We start from the raw sequence: 26,543 nt of genomic DNA on the forward strand, positions 1-26,543 counted from the left end.
CTAAAATATCTTTCTTTAAATATCTAAATTCGTTGGGGAAAAAAATCTTTCCTTAATGTTACCCTCCCTGCCACCCCTCAGCCCTGTCTCCTTCCCTCACAGCCACGCTCCCTCCCCACCACTAGGCCTCCTGAATCTTGCTCCCTCCCAGGGCACCAGCTCCTCCGGCTGCTGCTGAAACCCAAGGAGGCAGCTGCCCCTCCTGGGAGGGTGTCCTGGTGCAAAGCCAAGTGCGGTGCCAAACACAGTTTGAAATCCTCATCTGCATCCCCAGCCTCCTCCACCACTCACTAGCTGTGTGGCCTGAAGCAAATTACTTAACTTCTCTGACTCCGTTTTTCCTCACCCATGAGTTGAGGCTAGTACGGACAGCTCCTTTACAGGGCTGCTGTGAGGTTTGAAGGATCTGTGTAAGAACTCGGCATGCTTGCTTTCTGCATGACACAGAACACTTGCATGGTGACGCCACCATTGCTGATTTTTCCCCGTCCCTGGCTCCCACGACAACGCAGCGCTGTCCTGAGTTTCCGTCTTGTCTCTGATGTGCCTTTGTCATCAGCTCGTCCTTGGCTCCGGTCACCAGAGTCTGAGACCCTTGCGCTCAGCCTTAGGCATTTTCAAACCTGCACGCATTTGCTCCAGGTGGCCCCCCAATCCTGGGGTTACTACCTCTGTGCACATAAATTGGGGGTGGTTTGGTCTGGGGCATGTGGAGCTGGACTCCACGGTGGAACTGATACGAAGTGGCCATGGAAGCCGTGAGTGTGTGTGAAACTGCCCGAGGAGAGAGCGGGAAGGGCTGCTGGGACCAGCCTCTGGGTACATGGAGGCGATGACAAGTTCAAGGCAAAGACCCGTGTTCCAGAAGAGATGGGAAAGAGCGGCTTCGGGAAGGAGGGAGTGGCCAGTCAAGTTCATGGAGGATGGCCTCAGCTTCGGTCTTAGGTGGAGCTGGAGACCTTGTCCTGAGGGGCTTTTTGGCAGAGGAGGCAGGGAGGGGTGAGGACAGAGGAGAGGAGAACAGGTGAGAGCACCCAACCCGATGGCCTCGATCTTCTGAGGCCCCAGAAAGCGGATTACCCTGCAAAGCCCCTCGAGCTGACTTCCCAAATCCCTAATTGTGCTTCTCTGTCACAGGGAGGGTTAACCCCACTTACATAAGGGCCAGGCCCCGCCCCCTGTCCCCTTAACTCCATGATCCTTCTAGAAGCCTCATGCTCCGCCTGCTTCCCCTTGGGGTCTAAGGCTGGACCAACCCCACCCCAGCTCATCCATAGGTGAGCTGTGGTCTGCTGGGGACAAGTGGTCCCCTCCAGGACAACACGGGCTTTCGGCTCTGTCCCAGGCAGAGAGGGGGCTGGCAAGTGGGCCTGGGGGTGGAGGAGCAGGCAAGAAAAGGCTGCTGAGTGTGACCTTCTCAGTAACCCCAAGAATAATAACAATATCAACTGCACGCACCATTTATTAGGTTCTTACTGAGTACCAGGCGCTGAAACACGTTTCCTGAACCATTGTCTTTAGTTCCCCAACTACACCATAGGACAGGTGCTCTTCTCATCCTGTTTTACAGGTGAGGAAGTGAAGTTTGGACAGATTGAGTCACTTTCTCAGGGACACATGGCTGGCCGGTGATGGAGAAGGGACTTGAACCTGGGTCTGCGTCTGCTCTCTCTACACTCCCTGCGGGGGCCCGGGGCTTGCTATAAGGCAAGGATGTAAGACAGGTTCCTCCTTCCCTTTCCTTCCCACAGGAGCAGAGGCATCGCTGGGCCTGAGGTGGGAAGGATGGGCCTGGGAGCAGTGCAGGGGCTGGTGTGGCGAGAGGCCAGCAAAACTGTGAGGCTGAGTTCGGGGGGAAGGGGAGGGCCCCTGAGAGCCCGTGGCCAGGCTCAAGGTGGCTGTGTCCTCACCGGCTCTCGTCCTGCAGGCCTGGCTCTCCAACTGGGTGAGGAAAGAGCCTGCCAGCTCCTCTTCTGCCCCCTCACAGGCCTGAAGGAGACCCTCCAGACGGGGCTCCGGGCCTCTTTCCTCCAGGCCAGCCTCAGACCCTACAGGGGACGGTTCTGGGAGCGTCCTCTGTGCCAGGTGTCTGGGGACTGCTAGCCTTCCGGCGGGGGCCGGATCCTCAAATCGTGAGCCCCAAGCAGGCCCTTTCCAAGGGATTGGAGTGAGAACCTCGGGGGGCAGAGCCAGATCTACCTAGGACCCAAGGGGAGTGTCTCAGGCAGGACCCGCACAGGCACAGACACACACACTGGCCACACACTTGCCTTCGGACGTGTGCCAAGCAGCTCAAAAGGATTTAAAGTCCAGCCAGGTGGGGTGGCTCACACCTGTAATCCCAGCACTTTGGGAGGCTGAGGCGGGCAGATCACTTGAGGTCATGAGTTCGAGACCAGCCTGGCCAACATGGTAAAACCCCATCTCTATTAAAAATACAAAAAAATTAGCCGAGCGTGGTGGCAGGTGCCTGTAATCCCACCTACTTGGGAGGCTGAGGCAGGAGAATTGCTTGAACCCAGGAGGCAGAGGCTGCAGTGAGCCGAGACCATGCTACTGCACTCCAGCCTGGGCGGCACAGCGAGACTCCATATCAAAACAAAAAAAAAGATTTAAAGTCCTTGGGAGAAGTGGAGTCCACACCTCTCTTCAAGATGCGGCATGCAATGGTGAACAGCTGAGCACACAGGGCAGGAGGGCCCCGGGGGACCTTGGGCAGCCCGGGAACCAGCATGGGGTAGCAGGACTGACGGGCTCCCGGGGCACCTTGGTAATGCTGCAGGTGTGGCCAGTTGATCCCCTGTGGAGACAGTAAAGATTAAGAGGATCATAAACTGCGTCCAGCGGCTGCCCCGGGAGAAGTCTCAAGCCAGAGCCTGTGCTGTGAGGGGCTTCAGGACCTTGGGGCAGCTCCTGAGTTCAGACAGAGTTCAGGCAGGGAGACAGGGGCACAGAGAGACAGAGGTTCATGGACTGAGGCATAAGGCTGGGCCTGGCTCAGCAACCCAGGCCTCCCGCAGGCAGGCAGAAGCTGCCCTGGAACCCACGGAGACCAGACCAACAGCTCTGATGAGCTCCACAGTGGCTGCAGCTGCGCCTGCAGCTGGGGCTGCCTCCAGGAAGGAGTCTCCAGGCAGGTGGGGCCTGGGGGAGGATCAGACAGGTATGGCTTCTCCTGGAGGTAGGGTCGGGTTTGGGCCCTTGGGGAGCAGGGTAAGGGCCAGAGGTTTGCAGGGACCACGGAAGGAGCCAGAGCAACTCAGACCCAGCCCCGCCGGCTGTGGGCAAGGGTGGGGTAGCCTGCGGGTAAACCCAGAATCCTAGAAACACAGTGGGGCGGGGATGGGGGTTGGGGGCGGGCAGGCTGCAGAGCCAGGACAGGACAGCCCAGCCGATGGGGAAGGAAAGAACAGAGAAGCGCCCTTAGGGCTTAACAGCACAGAGGTCCCTAGTGGCGTCGACAAGAATGTTTCTGTGGGATGATGGAGCCTGAAGCCACCCACAGAGAAGGGCTGGGAGCTGGGAAAGTGGAGGTGGGGCTTGGACTCTTGCTGAAAATGGGCAGCTGAGGGAGGAGAGCGGGCAGGGAATGGGGGTGGGGGCTGGGGTGTGGATGCACAATGAGGGAGACACTTTTCCGGATGGAAGAGTCACGCGTGAGTACGTTCAAATGTGGGTGAGCGGGGCCTGAGGACTGGGAAAGGGACCTGAGGGAAGGAGGGGAGCGTGCAGCCCTGCCGCGGCGCAGCCCTGCCCCTTGCCCCTCAGGTGTGAGCGCCTCGCTCCAGTGCCGCGTGTGCGGAGACAGCAGCAGCGGGAAGCACTATGGCATCTACGCCTGCAACGGCTGCAGCGGCTTCTTCAAAAGGAGCGTGCGGCGGAGGCTCATCTACAGGTGAGTGCGGTGGGCCCTGCTGCGCGTCTGCCCCTGAGGGGTTCTGGAGGGGTGAGGGGGCGGGCGCTCAGGGGAAGAGGGGCTTGGGCAAAAATGTCCAAACCCATGGCTCAGGGCCTGGGAGGGACACTGACCCCTGGGGTCTCCTCTTCACCTGCAGGTGCCAGGTGGGGGCAGGGATGTGCCCCGTGGACAAGGCCCATCGCAACCAGTGCCAGGCCTGCCGGCTGAAGAAGTGCCTGCAGGCGGGGATGAACCAGGACGGTGAGGCAGGGGGCTGGCCCGGGGGGACGTGACAAGAGATGGGCAGCGGGACTGGCGTGTTGTCCTGACCCTTCCTGCCTCCCCAGCCGTGCAGAACGAGCGCCAGCCGCGAAGCACAGCCCAGGTCCGCCTGGACAGCATGGAGTCCAACACTGAGCGCCGGCCGGAGTCCCTGGTGGCTCCCCCGGCCCCGGCAGGGCCCAGCCCACGGGGCCCCACACCCATGTCTGCAGCCAGAGCCCTGGGCCACCACTTCATGGCCAGCCTTATAACAGCTGAAACCTGTGCTAAGCTGGAGCCAGAGGATGGTAAGTGGGAGAGCAGCTGAGGGCACAGCAGGGCTTGGCTTCCGGGGTCACAGCAGGGCTGCAGCGCCTCACCTTGATCCTCCCCGGAGCCCCAAGCACTCCCTGCTACCTCCCGAGAAGCAGGCGCTAAGATCACAACCTCCTCCTCCAACAGCTGATGAGAATATTGATGTCACCAGCAATGATCCTGAGTTCCCCTCCTCTCCATACTCCTCTTCCTCCCCCTGCGGCCTGGACAGCATCCATGAGACCTCGGCTCGCCTGCTCTTCATGGCCGTCAAGTGGGCCAAGAACCTGCCTGTGTTCTCCGGCCTGCCCTTCCGGGATCAGGTACCTACCGGCCTGCCTGCTGGGGGGAGCTAGGTTGGGCTGGGGTCAGGCGGCCCACTCGAGTCAACCAGACAGGGCACACACATCCCCATGCCAGTAAGAATGGAGGTGCACACAGCTTGGATGGTGATGGCTGGGGACACACATACCTCTGATTCAGCGATGGCCACGGTGCATCTCAGGGATGGTGATGGTGGGGGTGCATGCATCTCTGGCACAGGGATGATGGCCGGGGTGCACACCTAGGAAATGATCATGGCCAGGGACCCACAGGGCCCAGGGTCTTCTTAAGTTCTGGAAGACCCTCAGGCCCTGCAGACATTCTGTGGGTGACAAGTGACCTGCACACTCTGAACAGGCTGAGTGGCTGACTCTAGGCCCCCTTGGAGCACAAGTGCCTACGACTTCAGGGCTTGCATTTTAGTCCAATCTCTTCAGCTCTGGGCCATCCCTCTTGGCTTCTAATGGGCAAGCAGATCTTTCAGGAAAACCAGGAGGAGAGGCACGAGGAGGGTCTGAGGCCCTCAGCCAGTCTGTGTGCTGGGGTGGAGCAACTCAGAAGAGTCAGGCCACACCACTTGAATACACTCAACTTAGGACACTCATGAGGCATGTTTCTGAGGCTGCCCCACTTCCAATGGCTCTGGGCGTTCCTAAATGTCCCAGCTGCAGCGCTGGATGGAACCCAGACAGTGTCTCGGATGGTAGGCAGCTGAGCTGGATGGTGCCAAATCCCAGAGCTCTGGGCCTCTGGCTGATGTCAGGAGAGCAGTCTCGGGTCCCAGGACAGCACTTCCATTCCTTGGGTGCCTGAGATGGTGGCAGAGGCTCCACACTGAGCCAGAGAAGCTGTGTGTCTGCTATAACAGGCACCCGTGTCTGAGCACAGGTGATCCTGCTGGAAGAGGCGTGGAGTGAACTCTTTCTCCTCGGGGCCATCCAGTGGTCTCTGCCTCTGGACAGCTGTCCTCTGCTGGCACCGCCCGAGGCCTCTGCTGCTGGTGGTGCCCAGGGCCGGCTCACGCTGGCCAGCATGGAGACGCGTGTCCTGCGGGAAACTATCTCTCGGTTCCGGGCGTTGGCGGTGGACCCCACGGAGTTCGCCTGCATGAAGGCCTTGGTCCTCTTCAAGCCAGGTAACTGAGTCTCTGCCCAAACCCTGAGTGGGAATTCTGGTGACTTCCATCTACCTCTCACTCTCCCTCCACCACCCCCATGTGTGCAGATGTGTGTAGGCCTCTATCCTGGGGGGCGGGAGGAGAGTGGTGAGGCTGGACTCCCTTCTCCTTGGGGCCACTCCTGGTTGACTGTGAGGGGACAGGGCAGGCTGGGAGCCCCTGGGAGCCCCTGAGCCCCAGCCGGAGCCCCTGGTGGCTCCTTTGGCCCTGGCAGAGCCCACCCCCACAGGGCCCCATGCCCATGTCTGCAGCCAGAGCCCTGGGCCACCACTTCATGGCCAGCCTTATAACAGCCGTAAACCGGTGCTAAGCTCACTGGTGCTGCTTCTCCCCAGAGACGCGGGGCCTGAAGGATCCTGAGCACGTAGAGGCCTTGCAGGACCAGTCCCAAGTGATGCTGAGCCAGCACAGCAAGGCCCACCACCCCAGCCAGCCTGTGAGGTGACCTGAGCATGCACCCACCCACTTATCTGTCCCTGCCCTCTAACCTTTCCCTGCCTCTCCCACACCCTCCCAGAGCTCACTGATTAGACAGCACAAGGGTCTCAGTTCAACAGCATACAGCCAACATCTACGGTGTCCCAGGCACAGTGCCAGGCCCCGGGAGTGGGGACCAAGATGTACATAAGACAAAGCTACTGCCTTCTAGAGACAACTGGCAGTGACCTCACTGAAGACACAAACTGCCCTAGCCAGGTACTGAGGGTTGCATGAATCTGCAGGAGACAGAGACCCCCTGGCATGGGAAACATAAAGCAGAATTGGGAGGGACTTTGTGGAGACAGGGCTGGACTTGAAAGGAAGAAGAAGTCTAAAAGAAAACATCATTTGCAAAGGGAGAGAGGGGCAAGCATGATATGTTGTTAGAACAGGAGCCCACTTTGAAGGTATAACAGGTTCCTGCCAGTGAGAAATGGGGAGAATAAGCCAGAAAAGTACCCCAGGACCAGCCCGTTCAGGACTTTGAATGCTAGCCAAAGGCCACGTCTGACTTGGGAGGCAGAGGGCAGCTACTGCAGGTTTCCGAGCAGAGGGTCATACACAGGGCTGGACCTCATGCAGATTGGCATGGCCATGGGTCCAGAGGATACTACTGGGAAGGGGATGGCAGCTACTGCCACCTTCCAGGTGGTTCCCTGGAGTTCTGATCTTTGGGCATGGCCAGGGGGAGCAGAAGGGAGACTCTAGGAGTTGAAATGGGTCAGACCTGGTGTTTGGGTGAAAGTAAGGAATGAGGGAAGAGGAGCTCTGTGGGAGAAGACATTGTTAAAAAAATAAAAAGGAAAGCCAGGAGGAAAGATGGTTTTGAGGGAAGATGATAAGGTGTTTTGAGCATCCTGTAGAGATGCCAAGCACATGGATGGCCCTGGCTAGGTTTGGGGGAGATGTTGCTCTAGGCTGAGTGTGGCTGTGCGAGGGTGGGGCAGGAGCCAGTGCTCTGGGACTATGCTGTTTGGCCCAGCACAGGCAGATGTCATGGAGCCTCAGCAAGGTTGGAGCACTTGGCCTTCGGCATCTACTGGCTATTTTAGACCATGTTATCTGCAATCTTTGGGGCTCCCGGCAGTTTCTTTCTGAAGAAGCGAGCTAATATGGGCATCCTTGCATCACCTCTAATCCAAGAAATGATTACAAGGAGAAAAGGTAATTTCCTTTTAAGAAAAGCCACAGTATACAAAGTATATGCCATATAGCACAGGAAGATTTGTGCTGCTTATGAGCATAGGGAGAACGCTAATACTACTAAGACTTGACTTAGCATCTGAAGAGTGGGTATCAGAGACATTCAGAAACCAGCAGCCTTTCTCTGCCAAGTTTCTGTTGGAACCAACTCCCAGAGATGTCCTGGCATGTTGGTTTTGCGTCAAATTTTAAAATGCTGATTAAGATTTCCTATGTCCCTTTTATAGCAGTTCATTGCCTACTACAAGCAAATTGAACGTGAAGATAGTGGTTTGGGGTTCTCTAATCCAGCATATTATTTCAGTTTTTAAAAACTGAAACACCCAGGAAGAAACACAATTACCATCACCCCCTCATATGCACACAGGCACCAAAGCGAAGTTCCACAAAGTAATTCCTACCTTTACCTTGTACAATTTACCTGATATTTCTCTTTTCTTTTTTTGAAAAGGCTGATTGTGACCCACTGAATTTAGTTTCAGACCCACTAAGTGAGGCAATACCTGCAGTTTGGAAAAAACATTCTTTAACTGACTTTATAGTTATTTCTTCTTCCTCCCACTCTTTAGATCAGAAAAACAGAAGCAGGGAAGGCAGATGGGAGGGGTATACGACTTGCTCAGTGCTGCTGACTTGGCACTAGCAAAAGAAAGGAAGGCCTTAGGTTGGCAAAGCAAGTCCAGCAGATCACTGAGTGGTGGGGACGTCTTCCCCGAAATTCGCAGTGAGGGGAGCATGGGACTGCCCAATGTGGAGTAGCCTCCTCGATGCTGGGCGTTGACTCTGGCCATCAGACCTACCCAGGGAAGGTTTGGTCCCCACATCTGTCTCTTGGGGCTTCACCATCCGTCTTTTGTGTCGCGGACTCCTGTCTTAGCAAATAGTTCTTTTTTTTCTTTTCTTTTTTGAGATGGAGTCTCTCTCTGTCGCCCAGGCTGGACCGCAGTGGCGTGATCTTGGCTCACTGCAAGCTCCACCTCCTGGGTTCACGCCATTCTCCTGCCTCAGCCTCCCGAGAAGCTGGGACTACAGGCGCCCACCACCACACCCAGCTAATTTTTTGTATTTTTAGTAGAGACGGGGTTTCACCATGTTAGCCAGGATGGTCTCGATCTCCTGACTTTGTGCTCCGCCCACCTCAGCCTCCCAAAGTGCTGGGATTACAGGTGTGAGCCACTGCACTCGGCCAGCAAATAGTTCTTATTTAAAACAATAAACATTTTTTACAATGACTATCTCAGCCACCAAAATTATCCTTCAACTTCAGGACATTTTCAGTAATGGCTATCATCATCCTAGGTGGTATACAGACAGGAATTTGTATTCTTATAAACATATTCTTATCTATTAAAAACTAATCATATAATTATAATACTTATATATGAGATTAATAATAATATATTCATATACAGGTGCTCCTTGACTTATGATGGGGTTACATCTGGATAAACCCATTGTTAAGTTGAAGCTACTGTAAGTTGAAGATGAATTTTCATACATAACCCATCTTAAGGAGCATACTGAATGCTTATCACTTTCACATTATGATAAAGTCGAACCATCTGTACAGAGTTAATATAAATTTCACTTTATAATCTTTACATATAATAAACAATATTTACTCATTATTTTCATTGCACTCCTAAACTAAATAGTGGGTGGCGGCTCACAATGGGTCGAGGTAGGTGGAGGCAACTCCTCTGGTTAATGCAGCTTTTCTTTTTCCTTTTTTTTTTTTTTTTTTTTTGAGATGGAGTCTCGCTCTGTAGCCCAGGCTGGAGTGCAGTAGTGGGATCCCAGCTCACTGCAACCTCCACCTCCCGGGTTCATGCCATTCTCCTGCCTCAGCCTCCTGAGTAGCTGGGACTACAGGCGCCCACCACCACACCCGGCTAATTTTTTTTTTTTTTTTTTGAGACAGAGTCTCGCTCTGTCGCCCAGGCTGGAGGGCAGTGGTGTGATCTTGGCTCATTGCAAGCTCCGCCTCCCGGATTCACGCCATTCTCCTGCCTCAGCCTCCCGAGTAGCTGGGACTACAGGTGCCTGCCACCATGCCCGCCTAATTTTTTGTATATTTAGTAGAGATGGGGTTTCACCATGTTAGCCAGGATGGTCTCGATCTCCTGACCTTGTGATCCACCCGCCTCGGCCTCCCAGAGTGCTGGGATTAGGGGCATGAGCCACCACGCCTGGCCTGAATGTAGCTTTTCCTCAAAATTCCTCCTGACCTGCTCTGGGGACCTCATCTCTCCTCTCCTTCCTCCCCTGCTTTTCCTGGGAGGGCACCGCCCCAGGGACTAGTGCTCAGAAGCTGGTCGTAAAACTGATGGCGTCCTCTCTCCTGTTCAGGTTTGGGAAATTGCTCCTGCTCCTCCCGTCTTTGAGGTTTATCACTGCGGAACGCATCGAGCTCCTCTTTTTCCGCAAGACCATAGGGAATACTCCAATGGAGAAGCTCCTTTGTGATATGTTCAAAAACTAGTGGGGGTGGAGGTGAAATGTTTCCAAGCACTCTGGAAAGCAATCTACTGAAACGAAACATTTGCCTGCTCTTTGCCCCAGCAGTTCCTCGTAGGTGTGTGTACCCAGCAGAGATGCCCACCGAAAGATATTGTAAGAATATTCATAGCAGCTTTATTCATAATAGCCCCAAACTGTATATTGATGGTAGGATGAATTAACAAATTGTGGTATATTCATATAATGAAAAATAATTTAAAAAGAATGAATTATGGATACATGTGGCAACACAGGTAAACTTCACAGACATAAAAGCTGAATGAAAGAAGCCAGGCAGAAGTTCCATTTATGCAGAGTTCAGGAACAGGCAAGACTAATTGACAATAATAGGAGTTGGAATAGTGGTTACTTCTGGGTGGTGGGGGATTGATACAGAGGGGGCTCATGGGAGCCCTCTGGTGTACCAGAAATGTTGATTTTGATCTGGGCAGTGGTTTCACAAATGTATTCATACATAATAATTCATTGAGCTGTGCACTTTATTTTGTTAGACCTCAATAAAAAAGTAAAAACAAAAAAACAAAAAAAAAACAGAAAAACGTTTGGTCAAGGCTCTCCCTTTGAGGACACCGAAGGAATGAGCGCAAGGTCTTTGAGTTCCATCTGGGTTCCACTCCAAGTCAGAGACCAGGGGCAATGAATTCAAGCCCAGTGGAAAATCTCCCATAGAATTCAACCACCCAGCTTCTCTCCAGATGGCATCCCATCATCCGCAGCATCTCAACCTTTATCTCCTATCTCCTTCCTCATCTCCTTCCTAAGTAAAGAACACCTTCCAACTCAACATAAGGCAGCTACAGGTACTTTTTGTGAAAGGGACTCTTCATCACTTCTTAGGTCCTTATGGAAAGATACAGCTCAGACAAACCTCATCATTTTCTTTCTCTCTCTTTTTTTTTTTTGAGACGGAGTTTTGCTCTTGTTGCACAGGTTGGAGTGCAATGGCACAATCTCAGCTCACGACAACCTCTGCCTCCCGGGTATAAGTGATTCTCCTGCCTCAGCCTCCCGAGTAGCTGAGATTACAGGTATGCACCACCATACCCAACTAATTTTGTATTTTCAGTAGAGACGGGGTTTCTCCATGTTGGCCAGGCTGGTCTAGAGCTCCCGACCTCAGGTGATCCACCCACCTTGGCCTCCCAAAGTGCTGGGATTATAGGTGTGAACCTAATCCTTTTTGAAGGTGGACCCAGATGACTGTGAAAATAATATTTTAACATGTTAACATAGATCAGGCAATGTATATATTAATAGCAGGCAGTGAGCTGGGCACTTTTTAAATTGCCATTTAATCCTCAGATTAACTCTGAGGGAAGAGCTAATTTTCTCCATTTATAAATGAAAAAACTGATGCTTAGGGAGGACTCAAACCTTGGTGTGACTCTACCTAATGCTGCTTAACTCTGGCACCACCTTTCCCACTTCCCCTTCACTTTTGGAATGAAAGACTGAACAATTCTGTTGCATTTTCTGCCTTCAAAGGATAAGTGCTTGAAATCAAGACAGAAAGGGTCATGTGAGAAGTCTGAGAAATCCTAGGGGTTCCCTGTCCTTTGGCTTGTGTTTGAATTCCCTTAGCTGACAGAAATGTCCTGTCTACTCAGGAACTCAGAACAGCTAGGGCTGGTGCCAGAGAGGAAAGAGTATGGCAAATGCTGCCCAGCTGAAGCCCTTCTTACTTCAGCCCCCAGGCTACTTCAGATTCTCTCCAACTTTTGAAAGTATCAGAGTGGCCTCAGTTAATCGGTCAACTAATGTCTATAATGCCATTATACAGTCCAATTCCCTATCAAAAGTTTTAGCCATATGAGCTAAGCCCTGAGCAAAGCCACCTTAGTAAGACACATAGTTGAACTATGACACGACCAGCCCTGCATATTTATCTTACAGTTTGGCTTTGGAGGACATGGTAAGACTGCAAAGGTAGCCTGCTGAAGTTCCCAGGCTAGCATCTGGGATGTGTGAGCACAGCACATCTACATTGGGAAGGAGATTTGAGGGCTCTCCAAGAAGTCTTGGAGAATTAGAGGAAGTACATAAGCTGGATTGTCCGCTGTCAGTCAATCTGGCATCAATACCACCCTCCCCAACTTCTAAGGGCTTTTCTTCATTGCAGAGATGCCAGGAAGGAACTACATTTCCCAGAAACCCTTTCCCCTAGGATTTGCTAATGAAAGGCACTCACAGGAGATTTTTTCCCCCTAATGCCAAACTGATTAAATTTGGCATTAGGAAAAAGAGAAGCCATTTTTCTTTGGAGACACTGCAGTCACGTTGTGGGAAAATAGATTTCATAGCAGCCTCCTGGCTAGAATTGCACTAGCTTCCAGGCAAGCTCTTGAGAACTCTGGAACTTTTAGCTGAGATTTGCGTTGGCTTTCTTGACCTGTGGGAATATCTCTGACCTTTGTTAGATCCTAATTTCTGTACTAAGTCCATCTCACCTGGAATACAAAAGTGGCCTCTGTTTTCCTAACCTGGTACAGCTCTCAGCATGTCTTACAGACAAGAATACAAACTCCTGTTTGTAAACCACCTAGGATGGTGGCAGCCATTATTCAACTTTTTGTTGTAGATTGGCTCTACAGAAATTCTGATGAGTAATGGCTTTTTCATTGCATTTAGGGTCCTTATTAGGAGAGAATTTGAAAGGTTTTTTTTTCCCCCCCCAATGCCAGAAATATCTTTGGCTATGAAGCACCACAGAGGTAGTCCCTGTGGGACTATCTGGGCCTTTCTTTTCAAATAAAGCTAGTTTTTAGATTCACGAGACACTTCTCTACCCACAAGGGGATATTTCAAGGTAGGAAGGGCAGGGAAAGACTCAAGGATGCCGAGAAGCGCAACCTCATAGTCAAACCCAGGTATCATGGATGACTAGTCTCTATCTGGTGGACATCACTGGTGTTCCCCACTAGAATGCAGGCTTCACAGGGCAGAGATCTTTTGTTTTGTTCACTAATGTACCCTAAGCACCTAGGACAATGCCTGTGGGTGCTACCTGGAAGTGACACACTCCTCGACTGTGAGTCTGAGATACCTACAAGATTCAACAGTCAGATATTACATGTACTTTATCTACTTTCATGTTTATATCATCTCTGGCTCTAAGACACTGTACTGCCACCCATTCTAGGAGCAAAAGCAATTTAAAAAACAAACCAAACCAAAGCTCTGGTCACTTTTAACTTGCCTCTCCTTATATACCTTTCTGTTCTCAGGTCTTCATAATCACAATAGTTGTCGACTCAGTAATCTCAGGGGCAAGTTTTAAGAATGTATTTTGGCTGGGTGTGGTGGCTCACACCTGCAATCCCAGCACTTTGGGAGGCCAAGGCGGGCAGATCACCTGAGGTCAGGAGTTCGAGACTAGCCTGGCCAACATGGTGAAACACCATCTCTACTAAAAATAAAAAAATTAGCCAGGCATGGTGGCAGGCGCCTGTAGTCCCAGCTACTTGGGAGGCTGAAGCAGGAGAATCACTTGAACCTGGGAGGTGGGAGCTGCAGTGAGCCGAGACTGTGCCACTGCACTCCAGCCTGGGTGAGAGTGAGACTCCGTCTCAAAAAAATAAAAATAAAAATGGTATTTCTAGGTTCTATTTGGGCAACCAAGGGAATTTTAAACAATTAACACTTCATATTTCAATGTAATATGAATTTAATGCAAAAATGTAAACGTAAATGTAACGTAAAAAGAAGTGAGAAGGATGACCCCAGAATTTTAAAAATTGAATACATTTGGCATTAGGGGAAAAAAAAAAATCACTACGTTTTTTTCCCCACGTAACCTTAGACCTGATTTGGCATTTTGGAACCACTGATCCTAGTCAATCCTCTCATCCAATATCTGCCCAGCCAGCACCTTTTATTAGGTGCTGGGATCCAAGAGTCAGCAAGACAGGCAAGTGTTTGACACTGTGAATACTGAGAGCTGTTGAGAACACAGACCTCTAACCCAATTCACGGGGTCAGAGCAAACTTCCTAGGACAACTGCCTTTTACACTAAAACCTGAGCGTCAGTAGGAGTTCTCCAAAGCTGGGAGTTTGGGAAACAAATGACTTCCAGATAAGAAAACTAACATTGAGAGAGAGCGAATGCCTTTCCCAGTCATGCAGTACAGTTGGTAGCAGAACAAAAATGGCAAACTGAGTTAAAATTTCTGTTTCTATTGTAATGTGTTGCTTTGCTTTTCAGTGAGAATCCTTGGGCCTTCTATTAGCAACCTTGCTACTTCAAGTGGCCAATTCAGGGGAGGATCCTAAATGCAGATTTACTGCTTTTCCTCCCCTTCTAGCCTTAAACCGATTAAATGAAGTCTTGACGGCCAGCAGCCTGCATCCACTACAGAAAAAACGACACATTGAATCACACCTTCACTTGAATTCAGTTGAGTTCCAGTGACTACCACCTCTGTGCTTTGTCAACGTTGGGTTGAGTCCTTTCCTGAAAACACATCAGTGTAACTAAGAAGTCACTGCTGTTTCTTGGAGTTGGGTTGGAATAGTTGGAGTGGGAGCCAGGATGGTTGGAAAACAAACCACACATATTGCTGCTTCTGGAAGCTTTGTTCTTTAATGAGCCGTGGGGTGATAGTTGTTCATCAAGCTGCTTTTGTGTAGCCATACAGTGCATATTTTGAGTGACACAAACTGCACTTTATACAGATGATATCTTGTTACCCCTCAACCCCCCGGCAAAGAAAAAAAACAAAAAGGAAATTACAAAGTGCCTGTTGATTGCATCCGGAATGTAATCAGTTCCGTGGGTGAGATAAATCATTCTTCTTATAGAATTATTCTATTAAACAGTAAAATGTTATATTTCACAGGATATGTCCTTTTATAATACAGTTTTTTAAAAAAATTTACACTCAGCATACTTATAAATTACTTAAAATCCATTAAAATAATATAATACTAATCTGTAGTCCACACCTTTCCCATAGTAAATACAAATACTTGGTTCAAAAGGTGCAACTTTTATATGACCTCAGAGGGCTGATAAATAATAGGCATTAAGAATGGATGACTAGCAAGGTGACAGGCCCATTGTTGGAGCTTTTTTGAAAATAGTTTCAACCAGGGGACCAATTTGAGACCTAATAGATCCATCTCCACAATCATCATTTTGCTGTTACACTTTCAACACCCAATCAAATGTGGGAGTCATTCCAGAGAAAAGTGGTTAAAAGAAGTCTAGGGCATAGAAAAAGAGGACTCTCACGGATACCAAGGAGTTTTACTACCAAGGCCAGCATGGTATTGCGCGACAGTGCTCGGGAGTTGTCACAAGAGTATGGGTGGACATAACACATTTGTCCATACAGAATGATGCATGCCCCGCATCCAGCTTCCCACCAAGAAGAGAAAAGAGAGGAGGATGAGGAAAGCCATGGAGTATGTTTCTTTTTAAAATGAAAACTCTCTTAGCTTTGAACACATCCTGAGAATCCTTTCTTCTTTCTAGTTTACCAAAGTGCTTGTTTGTTACAGTTAAAAACACAGCCCACAGGCACTGAGGTGGGACTACAGAACCTTGCTGGACCACATCTTTTCAGCACATTTCTGTGACCCTCTGTTTTTGACGGAGAAAACAACTCTACTGTTTTGAAACACAGAACAGAGTCTTCATTAATCTTCCAGCAGGGTAAGCGCTCTGGCAGGTTTCCAAAGCATGAGAAGGTGGGGCTCTAGTATTCCATCCCAGGACCTCTGGCCCTTTTGTCTCTCTCTGCAAGGCTCATAGTTGGAGGGCTGTATCTCCCTTTGGGTTTTCAGAAGCCCAGAGTGGCAAAATAATTTAAATGGCAGGAGGTACAAAGTATGTTGTAAACTAAGCCTCCCTGAATCCTGCTGTATTTGCTGTTAATTTGCTTCAATTAGTGATACAGAATGAAATCATACTTCTCTGCTTTTGTTACATTTTCCATAATAAGTACATATTAAATTAATTACAGGGATACATTCACTTTAATGGGCAGAGTTGAAAATTCAGGTTTTGTTTGGGGCTGGGAATGTGTGCTGTGAGTAGAGTGCTCTGCATTTTGGAGTATGGGCTCCAAATGTGGAGCTGCCCCACTGCTGCCACGCAGAGATCAAAGCAAACAAGCAAAGGAGAAGCACTATGGAACCACAAATGTGATGCATATTAAGGGCTAACAGTTTCATAAGTGATTGATTGTAATGCGGCATCACTTTGTGGTGACATAACTTTACCATGCAGAGGGCCAGTGAGAACAGATGGATGCAGACATAGCGTTTGGTTCTGAAGGTTTTTAAGAGTTATGGCTTCATCTCTTGATCGGGCCAACAAGGCCTACTACCCTATGTAAACAACGGCTTTCCCTCAAAGGGAGGGCCCCACACTGCTCTCCAATCTTATCATTTTGTGGATCTCTCCTCCTCACCCACCCACCCCAATCCTGGCAGATTAAATAACTAGAAATCCACAAATCTAGCAACTGAAAAAACAAGTTGTTTTTTTTTTTAATTGAATTTTACCCAAATTGGAGTTTCAGGTCCCTGAGAAAAATTATAACGTCTCTTAACATCCATCACCTAGTTCCTATAAAGTGACCTACATCAGTCGTTTTTTAACTGCCAACAAACTTATTTTGCCAAAAAAACCCCACAAAGATTTAGAAGGAAGAACATGTGCTAATGTGTTCTTCTGGCCATTCCTCTGGGCCACAGGAAATTATTCTATAAGGGCAATCTCTTTTTTTCTATACAGGATTTAACCAACATTCTGGAGCAAGAGCAGAGTAACAATTAATGCCCAGCAGTACACTACTCTCCCAAGAACACTGAAACACAGACTGTGCAACCTGGCACGGGGCTAAGGAACCAGCAATCCCACTCTGACACACCATGCTGAGGGGTTTTCCTCTCTCCTCTAGGAGATTCTCTGAAATTCAGATTTTTAAAAGCTTAACATTTATTACTCCTCAGGACAAGATGAACAAGGTGGCAGATGTCTGTGGGATATAAAGCATAACATTTGCTCACTAGCCATCATTATTCTGGAGATTTTAAAAGCTTCCTTTCTCTGGCTCAATTCTGAACCCAAAGTAGGGAGAGGTAAGACTCCTGCTACCTTTAGCTGCCACTCAGAATTATGCTCCAAGTCTAACCTCTGGGGCTGGCCAATAACCACTGAGGCAGTGGCATGAGGTTCAGTGTTGTGTAACAGGAGAGACTCTGCCTTAACAAAAGACTTAATATTTCCACAACTTCAAAGAAGTATGAAAAGGAAGAATAACCAAAATACAGGTTATAGATGGTAAAGGCTCTTTTTCAGAGCAGTGCATGTAGTAGCAAGACAAGATGCATTTAGTAACTTTAAAAATAAACATTTCACATACTTATCTCAAGAAAGGCTATCATGTTTCATTTTTCATATATTATAAATAGCAAAAACAGATTTCTAATCCCACAAATGCTAAGATACTTAAAATGCTATTATAACTCATGTGTATGAAGACCACCCAGTGGTGAAAATGATGTCTTACTATTCCCTCAACCCAGGGATGAATGGCTCTCAACCCAGGGATGAATGGCTCTCATCCCCCTGTCCAGTGGCCCCTAATCTGTGGGAAGAAATTCCATAGGAAGGAGGGAAGCACAAGGTTAAAAAGAAATATGCCTACTATACATACATATTTACAATAAACTTCAGTAACCAGAATATTAACAAAAATAGCTTCAAGTAGTCCTTGATTTTTTTCCATCTATTTAATACTGATGGTCTGAGAAAAGGAAGATAAAAGTTAGATAGGTCATATTAAAAACCTTTTTATTTTTTGGCAGCTTTCTGTAACACTTATTCATGCAATATTGTATGTGAATGTTTTTGGAAACTAACTAAACGGTCACATTATTTGTTTGAGTCTGTAGTGGGAATCCACCAGCAGATGAACAGGCTCATATGCGGTTTTCGGTTTAATCTATACAAAGAGAAAAGCCTGAATGGCTTAGGATGAAACCTTCATAAGTTTAGGGATCACCATGTCTCCAGGAAACTAAAAAATAATGTAGAAGAATCTGATCCTAGGACCAAGAAACATGAGAACAGTATGGCTACTGACACTTCAGCCCATGCAATGTATTTGGCAGGAACTAAACAGGAGTTAAACCAGCACTGATTATTATGACATCAAACATCAAAAAACAAAATAGGTATTCTCTTCTTCACTGTATAACAATATATCTGAGACACGCTCTGATGGCTTAATGGAAACAATCACATTTTTCTTTTTTGCTTTCCCCAGAATATAACATGGAGTGTTTTTTCAGAAATCTTAAAATAGAGGGATTAGGCTTTTTGTTTGTAAGTTTTTGGAAAAAAATTATATTCTACCCTAGCTCCTAACTATCCCAAAATAAACCCAAAGGCTTTTGCTTTCATGGTTAAGAAAGATTTATACGTTTTCTTCAAATGTCAGAAATGAGAGGGTCCCTCAGGACAGCAATATCCCCCCTACTTCAACACCCACCTTTGGGAAGGGAAAAGAGGGTGGGGGAGAGGCAACTACAACTGACCCAAATCCCCAGGCCCTAAGTGGCTTTGTATAGTAAAATCTCAATTCAAATACAGCAGCCAAGGCACAGCTGGCACCATCCCCAGCAGGCTTTCTGCTTCTGCAGGAGGCCCAGGAATTCAGCACATACAGTCTTAGCCATATGCTTAGAAAAGAGGCAGGACCACAATTAGGATTGACTATTGTGGACGAGGTGATGAAACACAGCCCCAAAGGTGAGATGTGTTTGCCACTCTGTAGCCACGGAGGGACACACATCTGCCGGTTCAGACCATAAATTCATTATTTCCAAAGAGTGCTAGCTGTTGGTTGGAGGTGCAGTCTGGGTCCACAGTTTTTCTGCGGCCAGACATGACTGTCCCCTCTGGGGTCTCTTTGGTTTTCTGAGGTGAGTTTTTCACATTCTTTAATTTTTGTTTGCCCTTTTCCGGGTTGAAGGTTCCTCTGCTGATGAACTGAGGCTTGTCTTCCAGGAATTTGGTCTGGCCCAGTGGTCCTTCCATTCCCAGGGCCTCATTACCTGAGGCAGCTCGGTAGAATGGAGATTTGGAATAAATCTGAAATAGTTTTCTGGTCCCATGAGATGATGCCGTGTTAGACAGACATAAAGAGGAGACCGAAGAGTCCACGACATCTAAAGAGTCTTGCTGCTTTTTAAGTTGCTTTCGCAACTTGCTGGAAGGTTCAGACTTGCCAGCTGTTTTCAGGGAGCTAAGGGCTAAGCTTCTCTCTAATGCAAAAAGGAGACCAAAGATGTAAATGACAGTGCCCTCTAAAGCAAATCATCATATAATGAATAGGTGTCACTGTTCACACATGAAATTGGGTGGGATAAGATTCAGAGGGTCCAGGATGACTTACTATAGGCACAGTCACAGTCAAAGAGAGCTCACCATCCATTTCTCTATATAGCATTTCCGAATCATCCCCAAGGAAATCTGGTGTTTGACTATGCCACCAGCGGAGGCCTAGAACAGTCACTATCATTTCAAAAACTGCCAGGATATGTAGGTAAGTCCTACGTCTCCCTGAGACATGCCACCCAGTTAAACACCTCCTTTGTATATGTATATAGTCCCACCTCACAGTGGGGCACAATGCCTGCCACCCTCAGAAAATGGGTTATGGGTCAGTAAGACAACATATATTGTGTTTATTGGCTTTTCTCTGTGGTAAGTACAGGATAAAACATTAAATTACCAAAAAAACAAAACAAAACAAAAAACTCAATCACACTGAAGAGTTGGTTTGATAAACAATGTATATGGAAGCTTTACAAAGACAGCAGGAAAAAACAGACCTTCCGTGGAAGTCAGGAATCTAAGTAGCAAAGATAATTATATTTCTTATCCCCATCCAGGTAGTGATAAGGACCTGTATGCCAAACGATGAAGGCTAAAATTATATGGATAAAAGGACAAAATTCCTCAAGACTTTGTTATTGCTGATGTACGGTCAGTAAATTCTTAAAAGACTTTGTCCTAGTTTTGGAATCTTTATTCCTCCTTTGCAAAACAAATCTGGAGTCTTTGGTCTACCATGTTCACTTACCTGATTTCTCAGAGATAGCACATTCGGACTCCATATTCAAATTTTCTGAGCTATCAGCAGTCCCAATGGAGGCCTCAGACTCAAGGGTTTCATCATCAGAGGCACGGGGTTCCAGTACAAGCATCTCAAATGTTAGCTCCTCCCTGTAAGATACAATCAAGAAACCATTAGCATTTGATAGGAAGTGGAAGGAAGATAACAGAAAAAAAGATTCTCCATGGAAGTCAGGAATCTAAGAAGCAAAGAGAGTCCATTTTTATTGTCCCCATCCAGGTGGTGATGAGGACCTCTATGCCAAATATGGTGAAGGCTAAAACTATATGGACTAAAGGACAAAATGACAGATAGCCAATCTAGGACCAATAATAGGGGTAAGGGTAGGGTGAAGAAAGATGTAGTGGTGAGATCTTTCAGTAAAATGAACTCTGGACTGATAAGCAGGAGATGAGGGCTCTAACCTTGTTCATAATATCCATAATGCATCAGGAAAGTACCTTTCTCTTCTGGGCCTCAGCTTCCTACCACAAAACAAAGAGATTAAACTAGATAATCTCTAAGATTCCTTCCAGCTCCTAAACTATTTTCCATGAAGCTTACTAACTGGCTATAGACTATACCCTCTATCTTCACCACAGAGACCTCTAGACGAAGAAAAACACTGATTGATCTTTTCTGTCCTTTGAAGCTTAGGCCATCTTCAGTTGTCATATTCTCTAGTCTCCCTTCTTCATCACGGTCACCCAGCTACCTCTCAGTAACGCCCCACATTCCGTGAGGTCTTTGGTACTCAGCTCCTAATCTTGCTTTCTCACTAATGCCTGACATCACCTGATCTATTCAATTAATATCTTTGTAAAAACTCATCTCAATATTCTAACACTGAAGTTCCTTTATGTCTGCAACTTTTAACAATATTTTCCTCCACTTTATCTAAGCTACTTTCTCCAATGGGCAGATCCTGGAGCTTGTCATTACCTGAATACACCAACTCTGAATCCAACACTCTACCCTGTTAACAACCTCCTTATCCTTCCAATTCTTACTCACCTTCTAATCAAGTCTCTTCCCTAACAGAGCCCCTTACCTTTACTTCCACTTTACCTGGCTTGAGATCCATGAACAATCATTTCAAGAATAGTATCACCAGCATTACAATTGTCTGAGGCCATGTACATTCTGAGACTCTGCTCGTTCTTCTTTCTTTTTCTAGAGACTCTCCCCTTCCTTGAAAATTCCTATTAATCCTTCAAGACTGCCAATATCATCTGCATCAAAGCCAAATTGGGTCTTCTTTTCAGATCACTCTTCTAGCAAATAGCCCCTGGTCAATGTACATCATCTTTGCCTTATCATGTTTTTTACAGCTGAGCCCCAGCTGCTTTTTTAGCTGGCCTATATTCCAGAATCAAGCATGAGAGACCAAGAAAGTACTTTAACAGTCTTACATCCCCTTGTAAACCAAACTCAAGACCTGGGATCCTGGAACTCAGGAATAAAGATCCCATTAAGACTTCCTAAGAGTCATCAATGTCGACCAGAACTATTACACAGCACCTGTAGGGAGAACCATGGCATGTTCATATTATCCCCAAGGCATACTGTCACCCAATCCCTGCAACAGTGATGAATGGAGGTAAAAGAGCTTCTTATTTGTCTCTCTCCTAAATTGCAACCAATTTCCCTATCCAGTATCCTAGCACCTCTAGGGCTATAGCCTTACTATGACCATCTAGTTGCTGTTCCCATGGTCATATGGATCTTTGGCTAATAACCTTCCTTCATGGATTTGTAAATAATGCCTATTCTTGAAAGGGACTTTGGCTTAGCCTAAGAATTCCTACTCTTCTTTGCAAAATAAATCTGTTCACGGAGGCTGGTCTCTGACCTGTTAGGACTCCAGTACCTCATCTTGGCTCCCCACTGTTACTGCTAGATGAATCATGACTAAGACTGACATGCCCTGTGGATACTGTGTCCTCCTCGCAGTCAGCCTCTACAGACCATCACTGTAGCAGCCTCAGGTTTTCCAGCTCATAGAACTGGCTTCCCAGAGGGAGCAACTCTCACACTGTTACCTGAGTATAGACAACACGTCTTTGTCATCTCAACATCTCCTGTATCATCTGACACGGTGTTTAACACACAGGAGATAACAAATAAGAAAAAATAAAGAAACGATAGAAGGAAGGAAACGAAAACAGACTGTAACTGTCTCTCCCCTTCCTCCTGGATACTCACTTCTCCTTCTGTAGGTTCTCAATCTGCTCAGTCAGTACTCTCTCCTCCTGCTGCATAGCTGCTTGCTGCTGTTCTGTGATGTCAGTCTCCATGGCTGCCTCATTAGTCAAGGTCTCCTCTGAGACATCAGACACAGAAGGCAACCGAACTACAACAGGAGACGATGGACCTGGATAGTTTCCTCGACGAATACGCCCCTTTCCCTGCAGAGAAAAATTCATGTTAGAAAGTAAATTGAGTGACAGCATCAGTTTTATGTTGCTCTTTTAGGATAATAAGTGTATTTCCATCACACCAGGTGAATGGTAAGAATAAATGGAAACACTCTGCGAGGCCTAGGATATTTAGTGAGACATATTCATACAACACATTTAAGTTAAAATATTTCTTCCAAGAGTACTGGAAAATGGATACTTTGGTAGGTGGGAGTGTAAGAACCCATTGTGTACTGAGATGAGTTTCTTCTTTTAATATAAGCTGCATCCATTCCAAACAAAATAGCCACATCTGGATATTTATTTTTAAATTAATTAAAATTGAACTAACATTTCAGTTCTGCAGTCACACTAGCCACATTTCAAGTGCTCAATAGCCACTTGACCCCCACACTGACTGGTACAGATCTACATTTCCGATCATCATAGTAAGTTCTGATGGATAACAGTGCTCTATAACTGTAGCCTTGGAATGCATAATCTCTCTAGAAAGACCATAGAAGTATGTTCTAAAACTCAGTTTTGAAAAACAAAAACAAAATGTAGTCATTTATAGAACACAGGGTGCTAGTGAGATATATTTTCTTAGGAAACTTCTATTCTTGAGATCAGAGTGTGAAAATCTCATTGCTGCTTCTTCCTTTTTTTTTTTTTTTAAACATTGGTTACTTTATATATGACTTTCTTCTGGTAGTGGCAAAATAAACTTTTTAGGTTAATCTCCTGCTAAGAAACATAAAAACTCAACATATGCTAGAAGGCACTGAAGAGCTAACAAGATAGATTAAGGAGACGCTAGTCCAGCATTCAGTGCTAATCTAAATGTCAGAGGTGGCTGTGACTCTAAACAGAGCTTTTGACATACTACAGCAGAGGATGGCAAACTATAGCCCGTGTGGCAAATCTAGCCTTGCACATATTTTGTAAATACAGGTTAATTGGAATACATTCATCTCATCAATTTACTTATTGTTTATTGCTGCTTTTGCAGAACAATGGCAGAGTTGATTGCTGAGACAGAGATTGGCCTACAAAGACTAAAATATTTATTCTCTAGTCCTTTACAGAAAAAGTTTGCCATCATCTTGGGGTAGAGAATAAAAGTTGGAGCCAGACCCACACAATGGTGTGGGTTGCTGCCTGGCAAAACCTCCGTGCCTGACACTGGGATCCCCAAGGTTTGTTTCTTAGACATAAGAGTAAACTGAAATTATAAAAGTCCTCACAGATACTATAGTCTAGCTTCAAGTCATCTGAATAGTCCAGAAAATTCTAATCCCTAAAAATGAATTAAAGTAATCTCAGACTGCTAATACTTTAGGACCAGGCAGAAAAAAATGAAAACATTCTTGGAGGAAAGTAACATTATCTAGGCCTCAAAATATTTTAAAAATAGTTTTTCAAATACTCTGACAAATAATCAAAGGTAACAGGCACAAAAGGAGATAGGACAATGTAAATGAAAACTAGTAAAAATGACAGAAAACAGAAACCCTAAAAGACTCCAGATATTGTGGCTATCAGATTTAAAATAACCATGCTGAAGGAGACAGGAAGACATAGCTGAAGTAGTGTACTGGAAATTAGGTCAAAAGAAAAATCCTGAACCAAGCAGGAAGAAACAAAAGAATGGAAAAATTCACAAAAGAAAGTAAAAGAATGGCTGGGTGCAGTGGCTCATGCCTGTAATCCCAGCACTTCGGGAGGCTGAGGCGGGCAGATCACCTGAGGTCAGGAGTTCAAGACCAGCCTGGCCAACATGAAGAAAGCCCATTTCCACTGAAAATACAAAAATTAGCTCGGCATGGTGGCATGCGCCTGTAGTCCCAGTACTAAGGATGCTGAGGTAAGAGAACTGCTTGAACTCAAGAGGCAGAGGTTGCAGTGAGCCAAGATTACGCCACTGCACTCCAGCCTGGGCAAATATCAGGACAAGAGAGAGATCCTATAGAATAAATATTGAAGAGATCATGGCAGAGAATTTTTTAAAAGCAGTTAAAGATATTAACCTAGGAATTTAAGAAAGCCTACAACCCCTAAGAAAGAGAAATAAAAAGAAGTCTATACCTAGACAAACTACTGTTAAAAACTAAAGGTCTAAGGCGAAAGAAAGACTTAAAAGCAGTTACAAAAAGCAAATTCCTTGCAAAAAAGGAACAACTATTAGATTCAAAGTTTATTTCTCAACAGAAACAATGGAATACAGAAAACAATGGAATATTTTCATGGTGATGAAAAAGTAACTGCCAAGCTTGACTGTTATATGTAGAAAATAATTTTCAGGAATGAAGGTGAAATAAAGACATTTCAGACAGACTAAGAGGAGAATCTCACACCAGCAGACCTGCACTAAAGGAAATATTGAAGGAAAGATTGAAAATGTCTCGAAGAAAAGTTAGAGGTGTGAGAAATAACGAAAGGCAATGAAAAGTGAGTATGTTTAAATAGTGACTGCATAAAACATAATAGCGATGTGTTGAATTTAAAACATACAGATAATTAAGATACACAACAACAAGAGGAACAAAATCATATCATAGTAAGGCATATTAAAACACCTGTATTATCTGGGAAAAAGATAAAACTACTAGTTAACAAACACTGATAGATCACAGATCTGTTTTCACCATTTGGTTAATGACTGAAATAATAGTAAAAGAGTAAAACTTCCAAACAAAAGAAAAAATGGAATAAAAAAGTAGTCAAAAAATGCAAGAAAGAGCAAAAAAGGCAAGGAAGAAAAGAAAAAGGAACATATATCAGGCAGGACAAATAAAAAGCACATAAAAAACAGTAGATTTTAAGCCCAAATATATTGGTGAGTATATTAAATATAAATAGATGAAATGCTCCTATTAAAATTTGAAGATTGTCAGGCCGTATAAAAAAAAAGAAAACCTAACTATATGATGTTTATAAGAGACATGTGAATTCAGAAAGGCTGACAGTAAAGAAATGGGAAAAAAAAAGACATACCATGCAAATACCAAAATAAAGCTAGTACAGCTATATTAACTGTAAACAAAGTAAACTTTAAGAAGTATTACCTGTGATAAAGAGGGATACCTCACAATGACAAAGGTTCATATTATGAAGAATAACATTTCCAAATATGTATGTACCTAAGAAATTGCTTCAAAAAATTTAAAGTAAAATATTGACAAAACTATTTAAAAAAATAGACTATAATCAGTACTGAGAGAACAAGTGTGCACACGCAATCAGAAATGACATAAAACTGAACTTAATATAAGCAATCTAACAGACATATACAGACTTCAGTATCTAACTACAGAATACTCATTTTAAAGCACGCACAGCAAGACAACAAAATTCCAAGGGTTGAAATAATTTATCTGACCATTAAAGTAATTTAAAACAAGTTTTCTAATAATGTAGTTGCAAAGAGAAAATTAAAAATTCTTGTATACTCAGAAATTAGGAAATAGACTTTAAAACAAACCATGGTCAAAGAGGAAATCACAACGGAAATTAGAAAATATTTTGAATGAAACAATATAAAAACCCATGTAAGCTGTCTACTTTAAAGTTACAGCCTTAAATACATACATTAGAAAAGAAGGAAATATTCATAATTAAAGATTTAAGAATCTATTACAGGAAACTAGATAAAGAACAACATAATAAATTCCCCCTGCAACAAAAGCAGTAAAGAAAAGAGCAAACAAACATTAGAATAAAGACAACCAAAGCCAAATGTAGCTCTTTGAAGAGGCTAATAAAATTTTTAAAACCCTAGCAAGACTAAAAGAGAGACGTCACAAATAACCAAAGGTGGGAATGAAAAGGGGGA

General features: G+C 45.9%; 2 protein-coding genes across 19 annotated transcripts in view; one reads left to right on the plus strand and one right to left on the minus strand.

Moving 5' to 3' along the window:
• Nucleotides 1-1,684: 1,684 nt before the first annotated feature.
• Nucleotides 1,685-14,657, plus strand: NR2E3 (nuclear receptor subfamily 2 group E member 3). Of its 7 annotated transcripts, none has more exons than XM_063652729.1 (9): nt 1,685-1,715; nt 3,021-3,533; nt 3,769-3,895; nt 4,056-4,159; nt 4,246-4,467; nt 4,622-4,797; nt 5,687-5,933; nt 6,311-6,416; nt 10,008-13,838. In XM_063652729.1, exons 4-9 carry the CDS (start codon nt 4,075-4,077, stop codon nt 10,138-10,140), a joined length of 969 nt encoding a protein of 322 aa, XP_063508799.1. In that variant the 5' UTR covers nt 1,685-1,715; nt 3,021-3,533; nt 3,769-3,895; nt 4,056-4,074; the 3' UTR covers nt 10,141-13,838. The 7 variants fall into 7 exon arrangements, with proteins under 7 accessions (XP_063508799.1, XP_054307457.1, XP_054307456.1 ...); XM_054451482.2 differs by having other exon boundaries at nt 1,691-1,715; nt 3,021-3,163; XM_054451481.2 differs by lacking the exon at nt 1,685-1,715 and having other exon boundaries at nt 2,884-3,533.
• A 3,306-nt stretch (nt 14,658-17,963) lies between these two features.
• The window catches only part of MYO9A (myosin IXA), a 308,394-nt gene continuing 299,814 nt past the window's right edge, over nt 17,964-26,543 (minus strand). For all 12 annotated transcript variants that reach the window (XM_063652720.1, XM_063652726.1, XM_063652723.1 and 9 more), the window contains 3 exons: nt 22,515-22,717; nt 20,277-20,419; nt 17,964-19,455 (listed from right to left, as the gene is read on the minus strand). In XM_063652720.1, coding sequence (XP_063508790.1) covers nt 18,992-19,455; nt 20,277-20,419; nt 22,515-22,717 — 810 coding nt within the window. In that variant the 3' untranslated portion in view covers nt 17,964-18,991. The remainder of the gene's footprint in view (nt 19,456-20,276; nt 20,420-22,514; nt 22,718-26,543) is intronic.

This window comes from Pongo pygmaeus, chromosome 16 (genome assembly GCF_028885625.2).
Source record: "Pongo pygmaeus isolate AG05252 chromosome 16, NHGRI_mPonPyg2-v2.0_pri, whole genome shotgun sequence".
Lineage (NCBI taxonomy): Eukaryota > Metazoa > Chordata > Mammalia > Primates > Hominidae > Pongo > Pongo pygmaeus.

What these genes read in the sequence shown, in the direction of transcription:
- NR2E3 (XM_054451482.2), top strand. An exon ending in GCCTGCCCTTCCGGGATCAG is followed by an intron (nt 4,798 to 5,686) that starts GTACCTACCGGC and finishes GTCTGAGCACAG; the next exon opens with GTGATCCTGCTGGAAGAGGC. An exon ending in CTTGGTCCTCTTCAAGCCAG is followed by an intron (nt 5,934 to 6,310) that starts GTAACTGAGTCT and finishes GCTTCTCCCCAG; the next exon opens with AGACGCGGGGCCTGAAGGAT.